The sequence below is a fragment of the Oenanthe melanoleuca genome, chromosome Z (assembly GCF_029582105.1).
Source record: "Oenanthe melanoleuca isolate GR-GAL-2019-014 chromosome Z, OMel1.0, whole genome shotgun sequence".
Classification (NCBI taxonomy): domain Eukaryota; kingdom Metazoa; phylum Chordata; class Aves; order Passeriformes; family Muscicapidae; genus Oenanthe; species Oenanthe melanoleuca.
Window position 1 is genome coordinate 56351976 of NC_079362.1, and position 25876 is coordinate 56377851.

Here is a 25876-nt window from a genome sequence, read left to right on the forward strand (position 1 = left end):
AAAATAATCTTCCTCTGGAATTAATAACAACCCATATACAGTAAAATAATATTGCTCAAGAAACAGTTTTGGCCTTGAAGAAAGGGAGAGTTAAACAATTAGAAATGTCCTGCAGAATTGTGAGCCCTACTAACTATAGAAAATGTAGCCACTCTCAGTCATCAATTCTTGTCAAAAATGTACATAATAGGCCAATATTAGATTGCAGTGTTATTCTTCTTTGTGGCTCTTTTTCAAATAAAACCATGGTAACATGGCAATGATGTAACTTTTTCTTATGTAACTGGTTAGCTTCTATATTACTTATGTCTTAATACATTTTTTAATATTTACTGAAGGATATTGCTTCATCAGACATCCTGGTTAAAAAAATGTAAATAACATTATTACTAGAATTTTAGACTTGTCACTAATTTTTCATGACATTTTAGGTTTTTTGAGATCAAAAGGTAGAAGCAATTTTGTCTTAAGAGCTGAGTTAGTCCCTCCCTTTTCTGACATATGAGCAGTAATTTCGTAAGTTTAGAGAGGCAAACAAAAATTGTAGTTAGAATGCCAGTCTCCTGGTATATATGAGAGAACTGTTTAAAGTTATGGATAATATTTTAGCATACACACCCACACATCTGCATGTAACCAAACAGGAGCCTATGACTTACACCTCCTAGCTTTTAAAATACTTCCATCAAGTGTTTTATTGCAGCCTTAAAGCTTTTAAACATTATGCTTAATGCCACTAATAAAAGAGCTAGTCACTTTTAGGCAGAGACTAAGTAAGTAGATTATTATCATTACACAAATGTTGTTTTGTCAAAACCATGACTATGTGGTGATGGTTAATTTCAGTTCTTACATGTCTTTAAATTTGCATATAGAAAAAATTTGCAAAGATTAATTAGTCTAATCAATGTAGTTATACTTGTAATTTTTAACTCTACTCATATGTTCATGAAAAGATTTTTTTATGCAGCCTGTAAGAAAACTTAATATAAGTAGTTGATTTACTGCTGGTTTTCAGATTAGGTGAAAGTTTCTGGTCCTGATCCCTTCATAGTCTGTAAGATACTGACCATGCTGGGGCTTCTCCAGTAAAGGAATATAAACTCATGCTTAATAAAACTCTGATTTCATTCCATCACATTTGGCAGATGGCACCTTCCACAACACATTTCTCCTTGTTCTCTGCTAGAACAGGGGAGTACACCACCTACTGAAAAACCACAGGTCTCCCACACAAATTCTGATACTAGAGGGACAATATACCTACACTCACATGCTTTTCTAGATGAAAGTACAGTGTACTTTGAAGAGTTATGCCACTAGAAATAAAAACTTCCTTGTACCTTCCTGAAAAGCCCAAAACTACCTTGTGCCATTATTCAGCACCCAATTCCCACATTTATTTCTAGTATTTTACTATAATTTAATAGATGCTCTTTCACTTGAAAATATTTTGTAAAGCAGTAAGTCTGGAATGATTGTTGAACTGGCTGCAGTTTGGTACAGTAACTCATCAATCTATATATAGAATAACTATAAAGTGCTTTAGAATAATTTCACAAGAAAGGTGCATATAAATACTGTGCCCTCTTATGTACTCTCCCATGAGACATAAAGTCCTGTAGAGCCCACATTTAAAAGTATCCTCAATTATTACAGCAATTTAATAATGATACCATTTTCTCACACTGGAGCGTGCTTCTGTCTCCAGTATTTATTTGGGTCAGTGTCTCACAGCATCATAGCTGGCAGGCTTGCTGCTTGCCCTCCATTAGCTGTCTTGCTGGATCAAACACACTCATCTGAATGGGTAAAAAAGGTACAGTGCTACACTGGGAACCTGCACAAAAATGGTCCTCTTATTATGCAGAACCTATGGTTGTTAGTTGATTCTATTTGCTGAAAAGATTAATTGGCAGCACACTACAGTTTAATTATCTTTTTGGTTAATAGGCTCAAAATATCCACAGTGGAATGCTGACAGGTCTATCAGCTGTCAAAATTTTCCAGAATTTGGATCATGCCACTGGAATAGCTCTGATGAATGTCTATATAATGCATGGTACAGCACTGCTCCTGCTCCCAAAGGGTCTGAATGAAAATGGGAAGCATCTTTACTGCTTTTATGGGTGAGGAATTGAAGCACCAGTGAGTGAAGTGTGTCAACACCAAGTCAAACCTTTAAATGACTCTGTAGATGACATTCTTTTGTAGTACCCAGACCTCCTCTAAAAACTGGGAGTACTTCTGCAGAGCAATAATTTTATAAATTAGGGGTAAATTCTTTTCCCATCAAAATCTCCCAACAGCAAAACTCCCACCGAATGAAGTATGATGTGGATTTCACATTACATTGTAACCAAACTCAAGTACTTCGTTACATATAGCAGAAGTATCAAACAGCTTCACAGCATGACATCTTACCTTTTTCAATATTTATCTATTCACAATTTTTTGGTTCACATGACTGTCATGTTCCCTAACTGCTATTTCTACCTAAAGAGGGAAAAAGAAATAACAAAGGAAACAGAAAACAATAAATCCTATTATCCAGTTGACGGAATAAATGTAGATGATGACCATGTCCATATCAAACCGCCATCCGCGGCTGTCATCCTCGAAGTCCATATAGTCCATCCTGTGAGCAGCATGTGGGAAATGCCTCCTTGTTACAGTATTTGAGTGCCTTCGAAAACCTGCTGAAAAACAGACTAGGAGATAAAAATCTTTTCAAAAGGAACCAGATTGACTAGCAAAAAAATATGTTAACACTCCTTCCTCCAGTTATCAAAAAGACAAATAGAAGCAGGAAATCTCACACCTCACTGCTATTTCATCACTTTGTCCAACGAGAAGCTATCTGTGGAATTGATTTTGTGACATTTAAAGAGTAACACTGTGTTCCTTATAAAGTAACTCTGTGTTCCATGTCCAGAAAATAATATGTTTGTTTGTATGGATTTGGAATTCTGTACCATAATAAAGTAATGTTATTGGCTTATGTTATCCAGATCTATTAACACCTTGCTTTTGGTGCCTTTTTTCACTGAGTCTGACTCAGTGATCTAGAAGTGAAAGACTCCATATACTGGAATTAATCTCTTCAGTAATTAGTTAGGTGGGTTCCCTAGGTCTACTCATCTGAATCCTTCAGTAATCAAAACATATCCAGATTTGTACATACATAGTTCAACAGCTGAATCATATCTGAATTCCTATTTCTAGAATCAGAGATTCTTTTTCAAAAATGTCTCCTAAATAAATTGTGCTTGCTTTAAAATGATGCTCATTATGTTTAATATAATGCATACCAGGTTAAAATTCAATTTTTAAATCACTGCTTGTATGCTGATAACACCTTAAAAATACGTAGGCAGATGCAAACAAGTTAAGTGGAAGTAAAAACCCTGTGACTCCAAGATGGCCTGAGTGTGAGGTCCTGCCAAAAGGTCTGTCCTCTTAATTGTTTCCCAGACTTCTCCATGTAGCAAAGAGGTACTGTAGAAGCACAGCTCTTCCCTATATCAAGATGTGAGGTTAGAGAAGAGTCTGTGCAGCCGTGTAAGACAGTAGGCTGTGGCACTAAAAGGAGCCTGGGAGTTATAGTGCAGAGGCAGAAATCTATTCCATTCTGTTAAAGGACAGTTGTACTATGGATTTTTTCTCTGTTTTCACATAATGAGCAATTTGTATGATGCATTCTGTATTCTTTAATAAATTCTGACAAAAAAAATACCTTCAGATGTCTGTATCTCCAGCTAGAGTGAAAATAAACCACGTTTCTTAGCCATCTGCAGATACAAGCTGAGAACTATAGAGTTCCTAAAGAACTGAACAGCAACATGGAGTGGGGGTTTGAATTATGAAAAAGAAGACCTCAGGGAGCATCATATGCCTTCTAATGTATTTTCTACATATTAAAAAAATCCTATCATACATGATTTCGGTCCCCAAATAATACAGTCCTCAAATAATTTGTGCACGGGCATGTATTTGTGAAAAAAATATATTTTATTTCATTTTCTTGCACATGCCTGTGTTGCTATATGCCAAACAAGAACTTCTACTCAAATCACATTAATATGCATGCACAGTGCCAGAAGAGTCTGGCAGACTGTTAGTGGGAACCTGTTACTAGATAACAAAAACAATGTTGTGTGCAAATCACACTTTAATATGCACCAAAGAGTGCAAACCAAAAAGGATTTTCACCACAGCATCAGCAGACACATCCGTTGCACTTTGCAACCTTTTGTTGAAGTACTGGTAAAATACAAAACAAATTTTCAAAAAAAATTAAAATATTCTCCCAATCTTATAAATTGACCTACTTTTTTAAAAACTTGAAAATAGAAGGCATCAGATAGAAAATTTTACTCTAAAACTGCACCCAAATAAATAATGTGAACAAGGTACAATAACCATTTACATTGTAAGTGCTCATGTAAAATTAAATTACCTATGAACAAATGTTCTGAGATTATGAGACATACCAAAGTACATAATTTTGGCAGTCTCTTCTTTCTGCAGTAGATAAAATAGAGTTATTGAAAGACTGTGAGAAAGAATGTAAGTACAGACTGAGACCTTCCCATATGTGCCCTTGCAGCACCTGGCAGCTTAGTGCACCAATCTTTGGAAGCAGTTTTCAGAACAGTGTGTTAAAACAGCATTACATGTATCTCTGCATGCTTTTGAACCAGATCTCACATTGACTCAATTTACTGCACTTTGTGTCCCTTGGTGGAGTAGTTTTGAAATAAATAAATTGTTTTCCTTTCAGGTAAAACCAGAAACAGAAGATGAGCTCTTAGAGCTCAAAAGTGTTCCAGTAATATGCTTCAACCACTAATGGGCATTTAGCCCTTGGGACTGCAAGTTGCCTCACATGCAAATGTGGACATCCGACCTCACAGCATCAGTTTTTGTGCACTATTATAGCTGATATAATTGTTAATGCAAGAATGCCTGTAGGACACAGTGAATAATCTTTCCTAAAACATCTTTATGCCATTCATAATTTTACAGACCTCTTGTATCTATCTTCTCCAATATGCTTTCCAAACGAAAGAACTTTTGTGTTTCCTTTGTATGGAAAAAGTTTCCATACTTCAGCTTCTATCCTTTCCACATTATGCTTCACCCTGCTTTATCTTTCTCTGAGATGATGTAATCTAAAATTATATGCAAAATTTGAGTTGTGGGATCACCACAAATCCACACAATTACATAATCTTTTCCATTTTGTTATTATTTTAATAATTCCAGCTTACCTTTTTACTGTGACTAAGCATTAAATGTTTTCAGAAAATTAATCCCAGTATTATCTAAATGTCTTTTTTTAAAATGGCAATAGCTAATTTACAGCACATCACAGTGAATATTATGCTTTTTGGAGATGCATAATGCCTCTGTGGGTACCTGCTCCAGCACCTGACTGTACTCATAGTGAAAGTGTTTTCCTTACTTGCAGTCTGAACTTTTCTTATCACTTAAGGTTCATCCTCTTGCCATGCATCACTGTGTACAGCTGATCTGCCCTCTTGGTGGTCTCCTTACAGGTATGATAAGGCTGACTGGAGATGCTCCCCAAAGGCTACACTTCCCCAGACTGAAGAAGCCAGTTCCTGCAGCCTCCCCTTCCAGGCCAGGTACTCCAGACCTCTGAGCATCCCAGCTAAACCTAGGTCACTCTGCTAAACCTGCTCCAGTCTACTGCCATCTTCCCTGTACAGGAGAGGAAGGAAAACTGCAGGATTTTAGATGTGGTGTGTTGAGCAGTAGGGGATAAAAGCTTCATCTACAGGTTTTCATACATCATATCCCTGTTCACAAAGCCCAGGATGCTGTTGGCCTTCTCCACTGCCAGGGCACATTTCCAGCTCACATACAGTTTGCTCTCCATCAGGATGCCCAGGCTCTTTACAGAAATCTGTCCCCAGGCTTTCGGTGCCCAGCCTGTCTCATTGCCAGGGGCTCTTCCTTCCCAGGTGCAGGTCTCAGCATTTGTCCTTGTTAAACTTCAGAGTCCTTCCAGAAGATTTCTACAGCTTATCTAGGTATCTCTGAGTGGTAGCCCTGGCTGAGTCTATCAATCTGTCCTTTGCTGTTCTCTGCAGGCCTGATGAAAATATATTCTGTTGCCTCCTCTAGGTCACTGATCAAAATAACTGTTCACTATCAAATTCATATTTACTATCATCAGTGAAGTGAGTAATTTAATACCGCTATAAATTTTACCAGATGTATATGTATCACTTTCCCAAACCACATATGAATGTTCTGAACTACACAGAACTGTGGCATTCCAACAGGGCCTCAATTTGGCTTGCTAAATGCTCTTTTACACTATTTTTTCCATCTCCTGCTTGGGTCTGTTTTTCTTTTTAGGTGCCTGGCAAAAGAGCCTTTGTCTCATGAAGCACCTGCATTTCTCCAACTTCTTGTTCTCTCTGAATAACAGCCCCACCACTGAGTCTACCAATTTGTTGTCACTTGCAGGCTTGATGACAGCATGGAAAAAAGAACAAAATTTCCAAGTATTCTGTAATTTTTCAAGTGTACAGGTTTCTTTCACAAATGAAGTATCATCAAAACTTCTTGCACAAATGCCAGCTTTCTCCCATATGCATATGAAGAGGCATTATATTCTGGTTATCCTAACGTAATAGCTAATTTGCAAAATTTGCTAGTTGAGCTGTGAGATTTGTATTTCCAAGAGAGAAAAATCATATATTGCCAAAGAGGTTTATGAGAGAATAGCACTTATCCTGTGTGACTGACTGCAGGCATGTCCCATTGGCTTCTCATCGTGTGCCCCAAGCTCCAACTCGGTCTCAAGCACTCCACTGAAACTCAATTTCCCAAAGTATCCAGTCCTTCCCCAAACCAAGGTCATTCAATGCAACCACCATCCTTCTCAGATCCAGAGATCCACTTCTTCTGTATTAAAAGCTTGAACCTCACCACCCTCTTGCCTTAGTATTTCAGTTCCACACACCTGTTGTCTTAGAAGACTTTTTTTTCTAGAGAGAGACGTGCCAAATTACAAACTCTTCTTTCTCCAGGACACACACCAGAACCTTCAGATTTCCTGTGTTAAAACTTCTACTATCACTTTCCAAGGCCTTTTCCACAAAAAATGATCCTCCCAAACCTCCCTCACTATCCTGCTCTTGCCTTCCACTTGCTTTCTTTGCATTCTTTGCATATTTCTCTGCTCTTGCACTTCTGATTCCACCTATGGGCTCTCACTGGCTGCCAGCACCTTATATTCATGACTAAACTTACATGATAGCTGCAACATCTCTCCTTTTCTTTTCCATCCCCAAAACCCAAGTCCTACTTTCTGATAGCTGTTGGGTTTTAGAAAACCTGGATGTTACTAAGGTAAAAATGTACTTTCCTTTCCTGAAATCATTTTTACATTCACTATGTTGTCTTCTTACCAGTTACACACTTTTGCTGGGCTTTTGGTTTAAGTGATGAATTCTAACACAGTCTCAGAGAGGAAAATCATGTTTAAGTAGTTGTTTGTGCTTGCTTAAAATGTGATTTATTGAACTCACTATGCATATGGTACAGATGCCCTCTGCACATGAACAAACTGGTTGCACACAGGCAATTTAGTGAGGAGCTAACAGTACCTGCTTTTTAAAGGTGTCAAAGAACCCTGTCTAAAAGAGTCTAGATCAGCAACTGGTTACTGTGAAAATCTGAAAAAGCCATGTCCTGAAGCCTTTCATATGGGACACAAGACTTGATTGCACAAGGAACACTCCTTTCCATAAGGCAGAGCTGGGAATCACTGTTACAGCTAGATGTCTCTTTTGTGACTTTCATAAGGCTTTTACTATAAACAGAAGAACAACATGCTACAGACAAAACTACGCAGAAATCCTAAAATGTGGAAGTGTCACCAACATACATTTCATTTGTCTAAACAAAAAGATTCTAAAAACTTCAGTCCTACAGAATCAAGCACCAGGCAAACTTATAGCTGTCTGCTATAAGCAAAACTGTTGGTATTTATATCTAAGAATAGTCTCCCCTTTCTTAAAACTTTATAAATCCTACATGGATATGGGAAGAGAATATATCAAAATGAACCAGACATACAAAATGGAAAGGATGAAAAACCCTCAACCAAAACAATTAAGAGAAGTTCCTGTAAAAATGGCAGTTCTTAAAAATATTTATTTCATACTGCTTCAACTTCCCATATTATTTTCAAAATTGTAAGCGCTTTTTTTTTTTGGTAGCTAATTTGAGAGTTTTTCTACAGAGATGTGTAAACAAAATAAACCCAGAATTTAAGATTATTAACTACAAATCAATACATAAAGTCATACTTGAATTAAGCATTTCTTTGGATTATTTATGGTCAATCCCTTAAATTAACATCTCTTAGGCCTTTAGGACAGTGGAGGCAGATTGTCATTTGAAGTTTTTCCTGTGTGAAATACTGAAATTGCATTCCATCACAATTACAATTATTTTCACCTGACAAAGAGATTTGACAGTTTTATTCTGGATTGGAAATAAAAAAAGATCTTTTTCAATTCAAATACAGCTTGTCAGATTTCAGTGAGAATTATTTATAAGTGAATTTTTGCAAATTCCTACTATTAGTTCGAATTCTAAGAAAAAGCATCTCTTTACGAGTTAACAATGTTTAGAATACTAAGCAAATAAACAAATAAAAAGTTTGAAGGTGGTTACCTTTTGCTATTTTATAGCTAAATAATTCAGATTTTACCAATTAAAATATGAACCCATGAAGTTAGCTTGTATATCATGACAAATAAGCAGATTGTTGGAAAAGAAAATGAGGAAGTTTAAAAATAAATGCCAAAATCCATAAAGCCACATTAAATGCATGCAAACACATTTTACATTGGCTATTCTGCATAACTTAAAATCTCACTCATTTATTAAATAAGAAATATATTTACCAAATCCATGAGAATTATTCAATAACAACTATGTCCACAATTCAAAGAATTGTGACAACTATGTCACAAATTCAAAGAAAAAAATAGAAAACCTCATATTTTTTGTCTTGCTGCTTATTTTCCTGAAAATAAAGGAATCAAGAAACGAGAGGACTATGGGAAGGCATAATGACCTTAGAAAACATGCTCAGCCTATGATTATTATCACAGAAAACATAATCATCAGTGATTATGCTATAATTATCAATATTCACAAATAGAAGCCACTTGGCTAGTTTAACTGCTAGGATACATACTAAAATGGGAGTAATTAATCCACATGTCACAGTGTAAAAGTCACTTGACTTTGGAAAACTCGAAGGAATTTTGGAAGATACTCTGCAAGCAGTTTTTTTTAAGTAACTAAGCAAATTACCTGTTTGCTTTTTCTTTCTTCCCCTAAACCAAAACACAAAAAGTACCAAACAGTCAGGATATTACAGGACTGGTATCAAGGAATGAATGCATGGTCTTATACATGTCATAGAGATCTAAATGCATATGCTGCATTCATTCTAGACCATAAAATGTCTTCCTTTGATTTTAAAGCTAAGACTTGTACATGTACATTGATGACACATGAATTACAGTTATGGTAATTTTCATACATTTGCCTTTAAGACAGGGAGTTGAAGTCACTTTTGTTCACATTTCCTTAACAGTATCTTAACAGTAAATTTAACTTGTGGACAAATTGTGTGGACAAATTCTGTCTTTGCCATGACAATGCAGACAGTGCAAAACAGGGAATTTCAAACAGCAGCTTGAGGTATTTCATTTTCTGTGGTATGTGCATCAATAACCTATATGAAAAAATAATTTTTAAAAGTATTCAGAATATTCTAAATCAATGAGTTTTCATCTTGTTTTTAATTTATTTTCTGTTTCTCTTCCACTTTCTTAATCTAATTGCTTACTCATCATCATCATCCATCTTTTTCCTACTGTTCTTACTTTTTATCACTGAACATTTCTTTACATCATGCTGTATTTGTCATCTTCCCAGATCACCAAATACTGTAGTTCAGCTGCCAGCAAATCTTGCTACGTTATCATCACAAAAGCCTTCACTTGTTTTGTGTCACATTGATGTAATGGCATTGGCTCACTCTAGTTTCATTTTTCCCTCCCTAAGTACTTACATCTCTTTAGGCTCTGTCTTTACAGACTGCTACTTCACAGTACACAGAGAGGCAAACACCATTGATATTTATAGGTAGTCTTGTTATATACTAAGAGATGACTGAAAAAGTACAGAATAACATTGAAAAATATGTCATATTGTTTCTTGTCTTCACTGCAAATGCTATTAATAGGAATGCTGCTTAATTCTCTCTAGGTTCTTATTTTGTGATCTGCACGATAGCTGTATTTTGTCAAAACATAATATATAATACTAATGGTGATTTAACAAAAAACTTTGCAGAGTTTTGTAACTATTGTTACAAGCCCTTCAGTGCTTCAGGCTTTAATGTTTCAAGCCCGTGTTAGTAATAACAGTAGATAACAGTAATGCAAATACTTCCTTAAAAATAAATTAATGAATTTGCCCAACTTCTCTTAAGACAGGGACAGTGTGACAGCAGAGATCAGAGGGAATACATATAATAGGCATGCCTCACCACACCACTCTGTAAGACAAGGTTCTGTGCATTTACAGGAATCATTTAGTTTATTTGCAAACCTGGCAAAACGACTCCCTTAATTTCTCTGGAGAAACTGGTGAATGACCTATCTTGGAGCCATGCCACTGCCTTTAGAAAAAGGCATGTTCAGCTTTAGCTAATGTCAATGCTCAAAATTCCTATTTCCCATCTGAGAAAACAAAAGAAATATTCCTCCAGATAACGAAAAATCCAAAGTACAAGATTATATCTTTTGAAAGCTGGCACAGAATTTCTGAACTGAAAGTTTTCTGATGCTGGCAGTACTTATCCAGTTTTTAGGAAGTTAGCCAAGATTTCTATCTAAAAAGCCTTCATAGATGTTGAACAGAAAATTAAAAATACATTTTCATAAAGCAGGATTATTAAAAAGTTAACAAGAAAGAAGCTATTAGAAATAAAATTATTATGTACAGTTAAAAATTCCTTCCTTTAATCCTTGATTAGATGTGTAATGGTTTTAATCTCTGATTTTTTTCTGATGCCATTTCAAACACTGAACTTTATCTACTTAGTGAGTATATTCACCAAAGCTCCTGAAGTTACTCTGCTGTTTGCACATCTCTGGCTTCTTTGAGAATGTATGCCTAGTCTGGCTCTGAACTAATTAAGATATGATTACCTTTTCTTGCTTATTATTCTCACACATCACCTTGACTGCTTTCATGGTTCCTCTTTTGTCCTTCATCAAATTAAAGTGTTATCTTTTGTTTCCACTTTAAAGGGTCTCCACAACTCTGTATCACCTGAAAATGTTGCCTAACTTTTCACAATTATGCTGTGCAAGCACCTTATTTTTCCAAAAATCTTGTCAGGTTTCTGTCCAATAAATTCTTCAGGATCAAAGTTAACTTGTGTTTATGTCCAAATCTGGAATGGGCACAGAGCTATCTGTCACTGGTAGAGGTGTATATGAAGTAGTAATCACAGACACTGTAGGCAGGAAAAACACTGTACATGGCTGTCCTGCTTTCTCCCCTATCAACTCACTGACAGGAATGAAGCCAACTGATAGGTCTACCATCTATTATCAATCAGTTTTACAGCAGAGTTTCTGTGAGGTATCAAATCAATGGACCGAACACCAGGCAAACTTAATTTTTGAGTGAAGATGTATTTACACCAGCAGAGTTGAAACTCTTCAGCGGCTGCATTAGTACAAACTGCTCTCCTAGGGAGTGCACTTCAGTGCACTCAAGAATGCATGACATAAAATTTACTAAACATAATAGTTAACAGCTATAGCTAACAGCTAATTAAGAATATAATATAACCTTATCATATAATATAACCCCTATTCCCTATTCTTCTTGGCATAGTTGGCAAGGATTATTCCCCACTTCCACTAAAACACATGAAAAACACTTGCTAATTCCTGTCATTGGTAAATAAAAAAGACATCTTTACTTCCACTTGTTCACAGAGATCAATCTGAATCTGAACTAATCACAGCAGAATTTTACATATAACATAAATATTAAAACCAATGAACAAATGCTCTGAACAAATGCTGGAAAGAAAGACTACCACTTCAAAATACTAAACTCAAAGTTTACCTAATATGGTTAAACTAAGATTATGTATTATTTTCAATTATCTCTAGAAAGTAAATAGTAAATATTTATGTGATCTTATTTAACAAATAAATAAAATAAAATCCTTTTATGATGGCTTAAATAAAATTGTAATGGAAGACACTATTTTATCAAACTGTAGAACTGTGTCTTATAACACAGGCATACTGAGTAGTCTAAAGGCCTTCCTACTCTATCATTCCATGGAACTATGAGGAATTGGCTGGGATTGAAAAAAAATAACAACATGGCAAGCATATTGCAACACTTCTCCCTCTCAGTCCTAGGGACTTGCATTTCCAGGATCTCTGCAGACAAATGTGGTATCTTTGAGTTTAACAGGAACAAGAATCTGTCATTATTTGAACCCATGCTCTAGGGTAATGATGATTTTATTTAATGTCTTTTAGTTCTTTTGCAGAGTTCTAGCTCTTTTATTATAAGACAGTGAGTAAGAGCAGCACATACACTTCTGTCAGCCTTTCCTGATCCTAATCACGGCAATCATCCCCCCTCTTTTAGTAATCTCTTTCTTTGTGTGAAGCATTCTAGTCTATTTACATATTCCTCATCAGGAAACAATTTAAAACTGACTTTCTCTTTTCTCTTGTCTGTACCCTTACCTCTAACTACTTGTTTTGTGATGAGAGGGAAACAGTGTAAACATTGCTGAAGAACACTAGGTACCAAGACAGTCTCCTGCCACTGCTTACACTTGGTTTTAATTTTTATTATCCAAAAGTACTTCAGTACTTTAAGCAAATGTTACATCTTCATATCTTGTAAAAAATATCCTGGATAATACAAACTGTAATACAGACCCCTACAGAATGCATATGATATCTCTTCAGTGAGAAAAAAATTATCATATATTTCTATTCTTTATTTGGTATCTTTTAACTGGCTATTAATGCTTCAAAGGACTTTCCTTCTTACCCTGAATACAGCTATATCTTATCAAGCATCTTTAGAAATGGACCTTCTTAAAAGCTTTTAGGAACTGTAAGCTGCAGAATCAAAACCATGATACCTCTTAACTCCCCTACAAGTTCATTTGGGTACTTCTGGTAAGCTGTGGGACCACGGCTTCATAAGAGGTCCAAGAAGTTCTTAGTTTGTCTCACTAAGCAGTATGAACGCTTGGTTGCCTAAGCATAACTGAAGATGCCAATCCAATATCCATTCAGGGATATGCCAAATGGGGAAAGGCTCACTATGCTTTTTTGCCATTTTTTATTACCATTTATGGCCATTCTATCACAATCCTTTGTGTTGCATAATTGCAGCTATCAATATTCCTGCTACACTAGTCTTACAGTATCATGGTTAAATGGAAACAAGAAATCCTGACACTTAAAAATTAGATAGAATTTAATTTCCTTCAGTGCACTGATGAACCAATACAGGCAAATCAGTAACCATAATTTCTGAGCAGTAAATTACTCTCCTACACAGGCCAGTGCTAGAGGCAGTCTTCAGGACTGGAAAACGTTACAGAACATCCTTTTCAATGAGAATGTGGCTCTGGAGGAGTCCCTAAAGGCAGCTTCTGCAAAACAGCTTAGAAAATAAACAAGGCTATTGATACACAATGTTTTGTACTAACACTTGGCAAAATAACAGGGAAGGAAGTGGCAGCCCTGAAGCTGAAGCCTAAGACTTCTCTGTGGCAATGACCTTTTTATTTCAAACTTCCTCTTCCATTTTCTTTTCCTTTCAGAGTGACTTCTACTTGGTGAGGTGCAGAAGAGGCATAAAGGCAAGTCAAAGCACAGCTGTTCCACAGGACCCAAGGGGAAATCAAGAAACCAGTCTTGCATTTTTACCAAAAGGAGCTGAAAGAACTTGTGGGCAAGGAAAATGGGTGCAAGAGTTAGGGTCCAAGTGCTGACAAATCAGCAAAATGACAAAAGTTGCCATCAGTGGAGCTGACCTAAAACACTCAACCAGCAGGCTTGGATTCTGTCTTTTCTGTATTAGTGTACTATATGCCTAACAGAAAATCTGAGACAACATTTTCCAGTGAAGTGTGTCTTTTTAGGCAGAAAATACACTTTCTGTTAAAAACGCAAGTGCATTTTGTGAGAAACACACATGTACAAATTAACTTTTTATGATTCACAAGCTCTACTGAAGGATCTTATGAGGAGAGGCTGAGGCAGCTGTACCTGTTTAGTCTAGAGAGGAGTCAGAGGAGATCTCATCAATGCATATAAATATCTCAAAAGTAGGTGTCAAGAGGATGATGACAGACTGTTCAGTGGGGTCCAGAGCCTGGGAAAGGGGCAGTGTCCATAAAATAAAACACAGGAAGTTCCACCTCAACATGAGGAAGAACTTTATGCTGAGGGTGGCAGAGCACTGGAGCAGGCTGCCCAGGGAAGCTGTAGAGTTTCTCTCCCCAGAGACATTCAAAACCCACCTGGATGAGTTCCTGTGTAACCTGCTCTGGGTGACTCTGATGGGATGGAATAGTAGAACGTGAGAAAAATAGTTCAAAAGAAGGATTATTCTGGGAGCCTTCTGCCAGCCTTACTCTTTATAGCAAAAATTAAATGCTGCACCTTCTATTTTCAGTAACACTTGTCTTGTTTTCTTTTCAGTAGATCACAGTATCTGAACTTGAAAACCAGTATCAGTTTTTTTGGTTCTTTTAAACAAGGAATTATGAACTTAAAGCCCGTAATTTTTCTGTTTTTAGCATCCTGACTTTGTTGCCTATCAAACTGAAACCACGAACAAGAATCTTGAATCAAGAAAGTAAATTTTAGTATTCTACCCCTATTTAATGACAGAGACATAAAGAAATATACCAACAGGTATTATTAAAAGCTTTTTCTAAAAGACATTGTTCACCATTTTCTCTAGAGAATGATTATATAAAAGGACATGGCAGATGTGACCTACTAAGGTGGTGTTAATTTCCACGAGGGTTTAGTAGGCTTGGAAAACACTCTATTGAGCAATCCTTGACCAATGCAGAAGTCAATCTTTTTATTAAGTACCTAAAGACATTAGATCAAGAAAGAATCTTCACGGATTTCATAGTATGCAACACTGAGGGAACATTTTCTAGATTAAAAATTTGAAAATATAGAAAAAATTTCTATTTTTAACCAGACTTTCCATTAAATTGCCATATTTTAAATAAAAACATCAGCAACAGTAACAGTTGGAGGGGATTCCTATTAGCCTAGGAATAATTATGATTTCAAATAGCCACCAAGGGCTGTAACTCAGAGGTTTCATAATCCTTTCTCCTGTTCTGAACACCTGCCTCTACTTTTCTTAGGCCATCCCTACAACCTTACTCTGTACGCAGGCAGCCAGCATCCACCTACAATCATTATCCTGACTACTTTATCCTCTATCTCTTCAACATATTTGTATCTCAGATTTATGCAAAAGCTTTTGAAAAAAACACTTTTAGGCCCACTGTACTAAATGTCTCAGAAATTTTTAATTTCTGCACTTGATTACACCAAAATCACTGTCAAATTAAGTATTATATTTGCAATTTAAATTATTCTAATAATTCATTTTAGCCCACATTACTTTTGGAGGCTTACCCTTAGTTGGTGAACTTCCTGTGACTGTACAGCACTTACAGAATGCAATTCCACCTTAATGGCATACAAAGGCCACACTTAAGTTATTCAACTATGAATATATGATAATAGGATCCAATTGAGTTTATTTGCTATTTAATTCTCCTGTTCAAACTACACTATTTATCTCTTTACAAATCCATTTAAGGAAACCAGTAATTGAGATATTATTTCTATTGTGCAATTACATTTTTTTAAAGTTGTCAATACTGAAAAAAATAGCGAATATACTATCTTTGTTTATCTCATATGAAACTTATAACTTATAAAGATATTTTAGAGAAATATTTAAAATTAGCTTGTTAACTTTTCCATGTTTTAAAAATCTGAATGGGAAAATAATTGCTTTCCTTCTTGAATAGGGTTTCCATTTTATCATTAAACTATCCTTGACCAAACACAGCATACAATATAGAAAGCTGGTATAAGCATTACTTATACCATAAATAATGTTTATGAAACAAATGGAAATTCTGTTGATTATTTTAATGGAAAAAAATGCAGTGCAATACAAGGGCAAACTAATCTGGAGCAATTTTCATCAGCTCAAAGCCCAAAAGTGCTGCAGTGCTGAGGTTTCTTTTTGCAAAAGAAATGAAAAACTATGGTTGGTTGTGTTTTTAAAGATAATTCTACATTCCTCATGGAAAACCTCATATGAAAGAAGACTCACATGTAGATTACCAAATATATTTGGCTTAGTGAATCCATTCAGGAGAAAAAGGAAAAAGAGGAGAAAGAGAAAAAAGAGGCTGCTTGATTTTATCTAGCAGCTCTGCAATGTTCAGAAAGTCAAAATTAGTTAACCTGATAAATTCTGTATATAATCTAGACTTCTTAACAGCCATCTTTCTATTCTCATACCCCAATGAGGTCTGATTTTATCTAGCATCTCTAATGAGTGATTTACTGGGTAAGGTTTGCTACTTTTATATCTGTGGTATTAAAATGTGTAAGAGGTTTTGTCACAATGAAAGCTGGAATCATACAAAAAGAACTTCTACATTCACAGTGAACCCTGGGCCTGCTGGATATGAAAGTGAAAGAGCATATCCATTTCTAACATGGCTACAGAATTTCTTCTTTGACAATGCAGTATTGTATTGCAGTATTTGACAGTGACTCCTATATAGAGGTGGCTATTTTCACATTCAAATGCAAGATTTCATTGTTTTCTAAGCACTGTAATCATATCCCTTTCCACTCAAGTCACTCTACTCATGCACCCACCCTATTCCTCTTCCCATTCTTTATATTTGACTTGAAATTATAACATCCTATTAGGCTATTAGATTCTTAATTTCAAGAAGATTAAGTACCCTCTTTATCCTCTCAGATCTCTGCCATATCATGGGTTGCATTTGCAATGGAATCTAATATGGTGTCAGAAAACTTTTGCTGCCACTATTATCAGTATTTTATGCTTGTTAAGTTCCTAGCAGCCTCCTGAGCCAGAGAACACAAACAATTATGAAAACCAAATATGGAACTTTATTTTTTGCCAAGCACAATTTAGATATAAGACCAAGTAAACAGTCCGGAAAGAAAATACTATATATTTGCATATTGAAAGCACACAAATTTGCAGTAGTTTTTATTGAAATAAAAAGTCAGAAGAGAGACATGGCAGCAACCATTTTATTTAGGAATGCAAAGACAAAGTTTCAGACAGCTTTTTGGTTTGTCTGTCTTATTAACTAGATCTAACAATGCTCCCATTTAGTGTGGGACTTTATGCAGAGACACGTAATTCCAGCATTCAAAATTACCTTTGTTGAACAATATGGCAGATTTTCAGGTGGTACAATACTGAAACTGTATGACCTCCCCAGCTCCTTCTTTTATTTCTAATTATTTATGCTTTGTACAATGTTTAGCATTGTGAAATATATTTATGAAAGGCATAACTCACATAACACCACAAAACATGAAGGAACTATGTCACATACATAATACATAATAAAATTAACCCAGCATTAACACCCACACTACATTAACTCCTGTTAGAGAAAATAAAGAATCCTCTTAGTTTGTCCTTAGTTTCTTCTCTGATTAGTACCAAAGATAATCCACCAGTTCTCAAACTTCTCAAGTCTGCTATTTTTGATAGCCAGGAACATTTCTTGATATTTTCAGAATCAAATTGTGACCTTATGTGATACGATTTTATAAGTGGAGTACCAGAATTTATCAAATTTCACCTTTACAAAGGCCTAGGTAGACTTATAAAGGAATATAAAATAGAAGTCTTGTTTTATTTTTTCCACATATTTTTAGAAGCACTCTGTTCTTACAAACAGGAAAATTATGTCTGCTAGCAAGACTCACCACTGTGAAAAGAATTTACGAGTAACTATATAAATAAATGCACATCTGATGCTTGGAGAAGAAAGTCATTAGATTGAAAACAGGGAAATGGGTAAACAGTGAATCCTGCATTTAGGTGGTCAGTTAATAATCAGTTAATCATGAAAATGTTTAAGTGTTAAAGTAGCAACAAGAGGACTAAACTTTCTTCATGCAATAAAGAGAAAATGAAACTAAAACACCCATACCCATTACTCTATTTCATATGTATGATGTACAGAATAATATATAAGATTCCAAAATTTTATTTTACTTCTTACATAAAGGACTGATTCTGATTTTTTGAGAGGTCTTTACTGACCATGGTCAGAACCAGTAACTCTTTTCCTAGAGTAATTTTCTTCATTTCACTATGCAGATAGAATTTTTTTCTATGAAAGAAGCTACATACAATTATCCTGATAATGAGCACAGAATTAAAGATTAAAAAATAAATGAAAAGGTACATAGAAAATTGTCTTTTTACTGTTTGAAGTTTGTCTTTAGATTCATAGCACTGTATATGAATCACCACAAGAATTAAACTCATCTCTACTTTAAGAATCATCTGACTGTTTGCCAATGGCATGTATTAATCACAGTCTTATTTTCAAATATTACACTTGAGATTGAATGATATTTAGGCAAAAATTTAAAATCTTACCTTCAAAAACTCTGAATGCTTTCTTGCAGCTTGGTAGAGGCCATTTAGCAGAACTGGATTTTTGAAAATTTTCCTTTAGGTTCAAATATTCCATAGGGAAAAAAGATCTGGTAGAGTTATTCAGATCTACAATAATTAATGGGAAAGAATACATACATTAGTGCTCTAAATAAAGTGATAATTTACATAGATGTATACAAAATAAAAATGCTGTATCTACTGTGCAATCCTTCTTCTGATTATAACATATAATCTTTTCAAAATCTCATTTACCCAAGCATTTCCATATATAGTAAGAGCAGATCTTAAACAATCTGTTACTTCAGGAAAAGAAAATTATAAAAGATGATGTCAAGTTCTGGCAAAATTATGTATTTAAGAAATCAAGCTATTTGGGACTTACAAAACTATGATGACCTGTATGAATAAAAATTCATCCATAAAAATGACTGTGTCACTAATGCTCAGTGCATTTAGCTTTTTGTTTAACCTCACCACTCAGTAATAGTAGGTAGTGCAAAGGAAGGGGAACAGCCTGAAATTTTTTTTAGATTTTAAAAATTACTTTGGATTAACAGGAACTAAGAAAACATTTGTAAGATGATTCACGACACACTGGAGGAGTCAGCATTATATACTAATCTCCAGGAATCAATCTTCTCAGAATATAATTTGGGGAAATACCTACATGATTGCAACTCAAAACTGCCAAACTATTCTATCCATAGCAGTGCCATGGAAAACAATTTAAAAACAATTATTTTACTACCATAGAATTGATCTGCAGATAACAAATAGGGTTTCTAAGCTAGTAGTTAACAAGAAAAACTTCAAACTCCTGGCCATCAAACCCCTGCACAATTTGTGTCTCCAACCAAGTTGGCTCCAGATAAATATTAAGAGTAGCTGATACCATAATTCTTTCTGTACCTTCAAAGTAAAAACAGACATTCACAGGTTTTTTTTTTAAGAATTGTATTTAGTACTTTATGTGGTCCAATGTAATGGAACATAGTAATCTAATCATAAATGTTTTAGGGAAGGATAAAATCTTTTTCTCTGGCAAATTTAAGAAAGCTTGGTTTCTTGTGAGCAGTCTCCAAAAAGAAGAAAAAATTCCTTTGGTTCCAGCAGCTTTTTCTGTGTAAGAGGAAGACATCAGCAGATTTGAAGTAAAAACCCCATGCTGGTCTGATTCTAAAAATTATCCTTTATTTCAGCATACCACAATGCAGGTGGAATGAGCCTACACAATACATGCAGAGCACTGAATCTTCAAATTCTTTATTTCATTATGTGAAAATAGACCTCCTGCTTGTATAAACTGATATCACTGAAGGAAAAAAAGTCCTATTTCTCTCCTAAATGTAAAATGAACAAACTGTGTATTTTTCACTAGTGTTTTCTAAATTTTTATGAAAGAATTTTATATGCTGAACATTTTTAGATTAAGTACTATTCAGATTCAGGCTTCTGATGAGACTCTGCTTGCCTCTCACAGAATAGACAGAGAACATTTTAATTTCCTGCTAGAGACCATAGAAATCAACACAGTTCTTTCAATTTTATTCAAATTTAAATACTGAAACCTTTGGTGAGGTATCTAATTCCTGTTTTTCAGAAAAGGCAGTGGTGACAAGCCTTACTGGCTTCTAGAAGGCTGCTTAGCTAGGCCTGCAATGAAAGATCCCCTCAGGCTGGCCAGGTCACCTGTCCTTCTGTATGTACATGATCCTCTCTCCCTGCCACGTGCCTGGACCTCCCTTGCACAGCCACTACCCTCAACCTGCATTTCCCCAAAGTGGTGGATTTATTGCACATGTGTGTCAGATCTGGCCCTTCCTGCAAACAACATAAATGAAACTACGAATGGAAGTGTAGAAGGTCACTTTTCAGGTAAGTGAAGCATCCAAAAGATACTTGGTAACTTAGAAAGTTACTTGACTAAATCAGCTCAAAAGCTGTTTTCTTAGGTGTGTCCTGCACATGCTATCATCTGATCAGATGTGAGTTCATTCTGATGGGAGAAGGGCTTCTAAGAAAGCCTTCAAGAAAGATGGGAATGCATAGTAAACACCATCAGAGCAACCTATCTGGACTGGAACTCATGATTAAGGGATCCTGTGAAAAAGGCTCAGTTGATCAAGGCAACTGGCCAGAGGAATTACCCTCATGAGTCAAATATGCCTTTGTAGATCTCAGTTATCTCATTTTTCTCCATAATTGATGGATAATTGACCTCTGAGCCATTTTTTTTTACACATTACATGCATCTTTCTGTTGCAGTTCTGTTCAGTCTGAAAGTGAAGCTCTCAAGCTTCAAGCTAAAAAATGAACTTCTGAATATATTATTGTTTTTCTTTTTGACATATCTTTGTAAAATAAATGCACATATACAAATTGAAAGCTGCAGAAAACATCCAAACTAATTCAGTGAGGGAAATAAGACATCCCAGCTGCAGCATTAGAGAAGTATATAAAGACTACAAGCAACTTTGCTTTGCTGCCTGCATAGACCTATAGCAGCAGTGACTTTAGCATAACTTCTAAAAGACTTAATAATTTTTGAGTGAAAAAAATACTATCCTTTACAATTCTCTGGCACCATCATCTTCTTAATGTGCTGATTTTACTAATTTCTCTAAGGATATGATATCATCATCAATACCCCTTAGTTCATTTAAAAGTTGTTTGGTATGTTATGAACTGGAAAATTTCAAAATATTTTTCTTAATATATATATACATTTAATAAAACAAAGCTACATTAGCACACCTATTTTTAATTATATTGCTAAGTCAAGCACATATTGCTATATACTAAATGGCAATATGCAAATAGCTGCAGATTTCTCTCATCTGAAGTTCTTAATACAAAACATACACTGTTATGGTCCACTATTTATAGTAGGCTCTATTTACTTATCTATGACACCTTAGTCACATAAATCCTTTCCCTCAAGAAAGCTACATACCTATTTAATATTTAACAGAGCGGATAAGGTTGAAGGGATGTCTTGAGAACAATCCAACCTGCTCAAGTAGGGTCAGCTGCACAGCTGCCCAGAACCATGTCCAGCTGGGTTTTGATGGGTATTCCACAGCCTCTCTGACCAGCCTGTCTGACACCCTCACATGAAAAAACATTCTTTCCTGCGTTCAGATGGGATCTTATGTATTTCAATTCGTGCTGAATGCCTCTTGTGCTGCAGTGAGCACTACTCAGAAGAACCTGGTTCCTTCTTCATTCCCTCCCACCAGGCATTTTTACATATTGTATGTTAAGTACTTGAAGGCTACAAATAATCCCAGTAATATTTCACTTAGATGACTGTAACATGTTGAAAAGTTTTGCAAATACATTTTAGGAGGCATTTTTATTCTCCTTTTGTGCTCTCCCAGTAGTAATTTTCTGCAGCAAAACTGCTAAATTGCTTTTTTAAAATTTAAATAGCCCTAGAAAAACCTAACTCTCTATCAGTGAAACACACTTCATCTGTACATCAAATTGAAGGGAGCATCAAACATCAGGGAAATGAAATGAAAACAGCTTGAAATCTCTATACATGAGACAGGCAGGGGGTTGAGAGTGCTCAGGCTGCAGCTTTCCATCCATTTTCTCTGCTGCAGTGCTGTCAATGCAGGGATATCCAGTCTCTATCCCTGGCCACCAGCAGCTGCTCAGTGAATCATCTTGGGGCAATAGGTTCATATGAAAAATGCCTTCTTCCCACTCAAATTTACCTTATTTATCCCAGTCAGTTCCTCAAACCGACCTGCCATCAAATCATATCAAGTTATGCCTGTACAGAGACAGAGTCTGTGCACAACCAGAAACAGAAGGTGGGCAGCTCTACTGATCAATGTGAAATCATACTTCAGTCTGCATGCCTAACCTGTCATCATCACAGCACTCACAACAGCTTAAGAGGATCTCTGCAAGATCTCTGTAGCATCTAAAATGAAACAAACACTCCTGCATGACTGAGTCATTTCCATTACTTTGTGATCTGTCTGTGCACAGTTTTAAGTGCTGTAAATGACCTAACTCCAGATACCACAGTGCAATTTTATCAATGGTACTTGAATCTACCATATAAGCTTTGGACATAAAAGACTGACTCACGCTGTTCCAGATATTCTATCTGCAGGACTACTTACCCTCTTCTATTTCTATACCCAATCTGACTCCAAACAACCCCTACCCACCATATTTTTCCTACTATTAAGAGTAAGGAACACTAGAGATGAAGGTATAAGAGGCCAAGATGGGAGATTATCAAGAAGATTATCAAGGGCTCTGCCAGCCTTTATTTGCACTTGTGTCCAAATTTAATGTCATCAATTAAAATCAATCATGTGTCATTAAGTGAGCAATTAAAAAAAATTCTAATAGGATAGTTTGAGAAATGTTTATTATGTTTGGAGCTTGTTATTATTCAGGAAGAAGAAACAAAAGAAATATACCAGAATTCTACCAGAAAATAAAACTATCATAATCTCACCTGCAAAATAAAAAGTTTATAAGTACATGTCCCAAATAGCTTCTTGACAATGAAGAGAACCTGCATGGAATGTTCTTAGAAGGAGTCAAATGTAAATAAAATCTCACAGTGGATTAACATTACCAAACTTTGTTCTGAATGCATACAGGAAGGAAAAGTACAAATATTTTTCTACGTGTAAAAATTTTCATTTTTATACCTGTTTGGAAAAAGACTCTGGCAATTGTAGTGCGACACAGTGGACATGGAGTGCTGGTTGGATTGTCTTTGGCAAGCATCCTTAAGCAAGGCTCACAAAAGATATGGTGGCATGGATAGCACATGTAAGGATTGAAATAAACATCCAGACACACAGCACAGAGATAGCTTTCTTTATCTCCTCTGAGTTCATGCTCATCATCTGTATGCAGGTGATCATTTGCAGGCTGCAAGAAGAAAAACAGAACATATTTTCACATTTAGCTCTTAACTCCTTTTGCTAGACCAATTGTCTGGAACGTCATTTTCAGTGATGCTTAAGAAGATAGTACACACAGATGATATTCTTAAATTTAAGACAGGTTACTTTTAACTAGATGATGAAACATAAAACAGGAATGTCAGAAAAAGTCCACTGTGGGAAAGATTAAAAATCACAAGGCAGTAAAAGAAGGAAGTAACAAAACCAAAAAGGCTGAGTAAAACTATTATGATCAGATTTCTTCTTTTAAAGTGGATTTTAATGATTTATATGAATCTGCATTACAAAACTCATAGAAACATAGAATGGTGTGGTTTGAACAGGATCACTAAAGATCACCTAGTTCCTACCCTCCTGCCATGTGCCTTTCACTAGACCAGGCTGATCAGAGCTCCATCCAAGCCAGCCTTGAACGTTTCCAATAATGACACATCCACAACTTCTCTGGACAACCTGCTCCAGTGCCTCACCACCCTCACAGTAAAGAATTTTTACCAAAAATCAAATCTAAACTTACCCCAGTCTGAAGTCATCCCCCCTTGCTCTATCACTACACACCCTTGTAAATAGTCTCTCTCCATCCCTCTTGTAGGCTTATTTCAGGAACCGAAAGGCCAAAATTATGTCACCCTTAAGCCTTCTCTATTCAAACCAAATACTCAATAAACCACAACAAACTTTGAACAAACCAAATACTCAGTCTTTCCTCATAAGAGAGGTGCTCCATCCCTCTGATTATTTTTCTGAACCTTGTTTGAACCTGTTCCAGCAGGTCCATGTCCTTCCTGTGCTGGGACCCCAGAGCTGGGTGCAGCACTGCAGGTGGGGTCTCAGCAGAGCAGAGCAGAGGGGCAGAATCCCCTCCCTGCCCTGCTGCCCACTCTGCTCTGGATGCACCCAGCACACGTTTGGCTCTCTGGGCTGGCAGTGCCCATGGCTGGGGCATGTCCAGCCTCTCACCCACCAGCACCCCCAAGTCTTTCTCTCCAGGCTGCTCTTGATCCCTTCATGCCTCAGCCTTCCTCCAACCAGGTATAGCACACTTTGCTTCATCTTATTAAACCCTCATGAGATTCCTATACACTCACTTTTTTAGCTTGTCCATGCTCCTCTGGATGGCACCCCATCCTTCAGATGTGAAAATACCTTTACTTTGCCAAGAAAGGCAGAACAAAATAAAAATCTCTTTAAATAAACTGTGGACTGTTCTGCCTTTGAAAAGTAATTTGTGAAGGGCGTGTTCCAACAAGAATGAGTTTGAAACAAGCCACAACTTTATTATTACAAAGCATAATATAAACTTTAGAGTCGAAAGTCTAGGAACTCCTACCATCTTTGGTAATTGCTTGCTTTTGTCAGGACATGTGCTTCAAATTTCCTTGCACTGCTACATTTGCAGGAAGACATAGTGGGACTTCTAAAATGGTGTTTATCCCATATGAACGTAACAACTTGTGTGCATTGCCATGTTCCTGTTCTGCTCTTGTAAGATGACTAAACCTTTTCAAGTAATTTGAAGATCTGGTATTAATGGCATCCCAGGTTTTTTTTGGCTGTCATGATTTAGGAATGTTACTCTTCAGTTTAGTGCTCCCACTAAACTTCTCCAAACCATGTGGCAATCACCCGCTCCCTCCTCCCCTCTTCGTAGGGCTAGAGAGGAGACTTGGAGGCACAAAAGATAAAGATCACATGTTGAGACAAGAACAATTTACTGGGAATGGCAATGAGATAAGGAAATGAATAGTAACAGTAACAATACTAAAGGTAGAGAGTATATTATTCACTGTGGAAACCGCTGACAACAGATAAATATCCCATTGTCTCCTTTGGCTCTGAACCAGCGCTACCTGACTGGCCCCTCCAGCTTGGAACCAAAGGTATCCAGCTGCTCCCTCCAGCTCAGAACCACACCACACTTACTCAACGGGAATGAAGCCCTTCTCTTTGGAAGAGACTACCTTCCACTGATCCCATGAGGTATAGTAGAACAATCCTCCCAGGTCTTAGCCATGCCCTGTCCTGGCTACTGCAAAAGTTAAGCCTATCCTGACTGGAATGAG

At 36.2% G+C, this 25876-nt stretch overlaps 1 protein-coding gene across 2 annotated transcripts in view; it reads right to left on the reverse strand.

The window, feature by feature from the left end:
* Positions 1-424: 424 nt before the first annotated feature.
* Positions 425-25876, reverse strand: part of RNF180 (ring finger protein 180) — a 71270-nt gene continuing 45818 nt past the window's right edge. Inside the window, exons 4-6 of one of the 2 annotated variants that reach the window (XM_056514500.1) lie at positions 23553-23778; positions 18850-18975; positions 425-2699 (exon numbers count right to left, since the gene is read on the reverse strand). In XM_056514500.1, the coding sequence (XP_056370475.1) occupies positions 2497-2699; positions 18850-18975; positions 23553-23778 (555 nt within the window). In that variant the 3' untranslated portion in view covers positions 425-2496. The remainder of the gene's footprint in view (positions 2700-18849; positions 18976-23552; positions 23779-25876) is intronic. The other variant, XM_056514499.1, reaches the window with a different exon arrangement.